Source organism: Triticum dicoccoides, chromosome 7A (assembly GCF_002162155.2).
Source record: "Triticum dicoccoides isolate Atlit2015 ecotype Zavitan chromosome 7A, WEW_v2.0, whole genome shotgun sequence".
Classification (NCBI taxonomy): Eukaryota; Viridiplantae; Streptophyta; class Magnoliopsida; order Poales; family Poaceae; genus Triticum; species Triticum dicoccoides.
Genome location: NC_041392.1, coordinates 107,728,304 through 107,732,438, shown reverse-complemented (window position 1 = coordinate 107,732,438; position 4,135 = coordinate 107,728,304). Strand labels below are relative to the sequence as shown.

At 48.6% G+C, this 4,135-nt stretch overlaps 1 protein-coding gene across 1 annotated transcript; it reads right to left on the bottom strand.

Moving 5' to 3' along the window:
* Window positions 1-2,209: 2,209 nt before the first annotated feature.
* On the bottom strand, window positions 2,210-2,862 carry LOC119334212 (histone H2A-like). Its single transcript, XM_037606817.1, has one exon. It carries the CDS (start codon window positions 2,784-2,786, stop codon window positions 2,319-2,321), a length of 468 nt encoding a protein of 155 aa, XP_037462714.1. The 5' UTR covers window positions 2,787-2,862; the 3' UTR covers window positions 2,210-2,318.
* Between the last annotated feature and the right edge of the window lie 1,273 nt (window positions 2,863-4,135).

Below are 4,135 nucleotides of genomic sequence, written 5' to 3'. Positions count from 1 at the left end.
CATGTGCAGCCGACCAGGATATCTTTTGGCCCAAAGTACCAATTTTTCCCTCAAGTTTTTCAGTGAAACTCATGCATTCCAAACACAGCTAGTAGGCCAATTAGTACTTCCAAATTCCAATGCTCGTTCTAGGAGTTTTAGTGTGGTTCTTATCAGAAGACATAGTTGAGTCCTCCCACTATGAATCTAAATGGCTACTTAGAGCATCTTCAATAGTCGATGACATACATGTAAAAATAATAAATTTTTAAATCACCAAGGCATAAAAACGGTGCTCAAAGAGATGATGTAGATGCAACGTTTTTACTCGAGTTTTGTTTGTGATGTAAAATAGGGCACCAAGAGATGCAAATGTGCATCACTTGGGCCTCTCGAGCAAAACGTGTGCACCTCCAACTACCGTGTGGGACATTCCCGCCGCGCTCCGGCTCCACCCGACCAACACCGTCGGCAATTTCCGTCGGCAAGACTGCAACAGCTGCTCGTCCATCCTCTCCTAAGTCCGTCGCGACCGCACCACCCTACCCCATCTCCCCAGATGGCCGCAAGAGGTCTCGCCACCGCGTTGATTTGGATCCGCCGCCGCGCAGAGTTTGGGCCGATTCAGCTGTTGGCTGGAGCGTCGGCGCCCGTGATGGCTCCCGAAGCTCGTGGTCGTGGTCCGGAGTAGGTCTTCGGGCCATCTGAGCTATCACGGGCATGTGCGCGGCCGCCACGACCAAGCCGAGGGCTTGCTGCTTCGGTCGGCGTCGCCTGCACCACCTCGCCAAAATTACGGGCACACCCCTATCGGCACGCGTCAACGAGGTGGGTGAGAGGCCTCTGTGACCGGCATGGCTACCATCTTCAAATATTGATGATGATTTGTTTGAGATGATTTAATATTTATTTGATATGATTTGTGATTTATTTTGAGATGATTTTGATGTCAGTTGGTTCAAATATGTATGAAATTGTGGAGCGGTTATTGTGTGGCTGCCCTATTTTACATCACCTATTGGGGCACTAGTGCTCTATTTTACATCATCTGTTGAAGATAGATGTTTTGATGATGTACAAAACCGCTTTTTGATGATGTAAATTTTACTCAAAGCACAATTTAATAATGTATTTTACACCATCTTCTATTGGAGACGCTCAAAAATCTAAAATTGATGGCACAATCACTTGCAGACGGGTGACTGATATGAATAGATTAATAGCAGTCAAAAACACATAATTAGCTCAAGAAATTTTGCAAGTTGCTAGTTACTCAATTTCTACAATTGAATCAAAGAACGTTCATCATTAGAGCATCTCCAATAGAAGATGCAGATTTGGAGATGTAAAAATTTACATCTCCAAAAAGTGCCTTTTGCATCTCTAGAAAGAGGCCAACTCCAACAGATGATGCAAAACGGAGATATAAAAGAACAACTCCAATAAAAGATGTAAACAAGAAATGTAAAACCGGCTACCGGCCGATTCACGCCTCCACCACGTGGCTTGGAGGCCCGCCGCTTCTTTGCAGGTGCCTTCAGCACGACGACGACCGGCCAGGGTGTGGCAAATCCGAGACACCGGCATAGTGTCGAAGGCCGGATTGGGGAAAGTTTGCGTGGAGATGGCGGGCGTGACGAGGTGGGTCAGGGCATCGGCGACGGAGTCACAGAAGGCGGCGAGGTCATCGGCGTCGGCCATGGTGGCGGTGAGAGGCAGGAGGCACACGAGCGACGGTCGCACAAAAACGAAAAGAAACGGCAGTTGACAGTTAGCACGTGGCTACCCTTTTTACATCTCCGGTCGGCATAGATGCAAATTTCATCGTGAGATGTTGTATTTTACATTTTCAGAAGGCAAAGATGTTTTTTTAAGATGCTTTGGGGCCTCGGAGATGCAAAAATAGTTAGTATTTTTGCATATACATCTTCTAGTGGAGATGCTTCTGTTGAACCAAACAATAAAATCAGGCTTAGGAGAAGAAGGATTAGACCTTTCCCCAAACAATCGGCTCGTTGCCCTCAGCCCCCGCCAGATCCTTCCTTCTTGGGCGAGCCGGCTATGGCGAGTACCGTGCAACGTGCTAAGCGCAGAGAAGCTAACTTTGGTGCCGAGAGCAGGCTACGCTGCCCTCCATAATACCAAAATCAGCAGATTCCAATCAGCCTACCGCACAAATTTAAATATCCTCCATAGTACTAGCACCAAGAACAGATAACAAAGCACAAAATATAACAAAGTCAGAGAGATGTCTGACATGTTTCCATTAACAACAAAAATTACATCGATGCCGCTAGGCGAACAGCTTATTACATACTGACGCAAATCAGCGGGCCTCCCTAAGCCTTCTTGGGGGACTTGGCGGCCTTCTTGGGCGACTTGCCCTCCTTGGGCACCTTCTCCGCCGTCCGCTTGGGGAGCAGCACCGGGTTGATCTTGGGCACGACGCCGCCGTGCGCGATGGTGACGCCGGCCAGCAGCTTCCCGAGCTCCTCGTCGTTCCTGACGGCGAGCAGCAGGTGCCTCGGGATGATGCGGCTCTTCTTGTTGTCCTTGGCGGCGTTGCCGGCGAGCTCCAGCAGCTCGGCGGCGAGGTACTCGAGGACGGCCGCGAGGTAGACGGGGGCGCCCGTGCCAACGCGCTGCGCGTAGCGGCCCTTCTTGAGGTACCGCCCGATGCGGCCAACCGGGAACTGGAGCCCGGCCTTGACGGACCTCGACACCGACTTCTTCCTGGGGCCGCCCGCCTTGCGCCCTGCGGCTCCCTTCTTGGCCTTCGCGCCTGCTCCGGTGGCTGAGACGTCCATGGCTAGCCGCTGATGCTCGTCGAGGCGCGTAAGAGAAGATGTTTGGTGCTGAGAGATTGGGATGGCGAGCTCTGGACTGGTGGGGAATGCGGCGAGACGGCCGGAGTATTTAAACGGTGCGGACGGCGGCCGTGGTGCGCCTGTCGATCCGTGGGCGTGGTGGTTGGGTGGTGGGATGGGGAGCGCGTGGACGGTCAAGATGCGGTCGGGGGAGGAGCGATCCGTGGGAAGCACGGTTGGACCAATCAGGTGCGAGGAGATTTTGGAGGCCGGAGAACTTTGAGCCTCCGTTTTCCCGCGTACGGTGAGGAGATTTCGGGGGAAGGGGTGGCAGCCAAGCGCTGATTTTCGCGGCGTGGGTGGGTAGGTGGCAACTGCCAAGCGTCACTCAGATATGATAGAGATCAAGCTCAACGAAAAGTATATGATAGAGATCGATCTCCGCAACGGAACGGACGCTATGGAAGCAACAGAACGGGCGCATATTTGGCACAGACACCATATGCAATGTGTGGGGCATGGTCCAACTCATTTTCGAGACTTTAGCAGGGAGGTTCGGAGTGCTAAGATATTGCGAGTAGTGGGCTAGATGGGTTCGGAGTGGAGTTGGTGGGGTTGCCGGTCTGTGGTGATCTACACCTTGTTGTAATCTCTTGTAAATATTTTCTGTCTTCTATAAAACTAATGTACTTCTTTGGCGTACTTTTGAAAAAAAATCTCCGCATAAATGGATGCAAATTTGTTTGAAAGATACGGGTGTGCATTAACAGAGAAGATTGAACAGGTAGGTTTATCGGTAAGGAGATCACGCAGATCATGCGTTGGATGATTCGATTGATGGACAACTTGATGTATAAGTCAAAGAGAGACGATTCCCTATGCATGGTGGTAGCTACGCACACATGGTAGCAGCTACACATCCTTTGGCATAAGTGCCTTTTTTTATATATGAAGTGTCAGCTTTCTTATGGCATTGGCACAATGCATTTTTGTTGTATATGAATTAAGTTTTCTTATTTCTCTTGTATTTTTTATTACCTTTTTTTTACAGAAGTGCCTTTTCATTGTGTAGAAAGGGTCTTTTCTCACTTATCTCAGTCTTTTTGCTTTCCTTTTTGGCAAATTATTTTCCATATATGTATTTCAAACTTCACATGTAAATGAATATGCAACATATTTCAAATAGTTATTGTGAACACATGTCACATATCATTTTATTGTGAAAATAATTATTGGGGATGTTGAAATGCTTTATGTTATGTATAGTTACTTGTGAAATGAGATATTCATAATCATATCTATAACTTTTTATGTGCCATGTGAAATGTTGTTTCAAAACTGCACTTGTG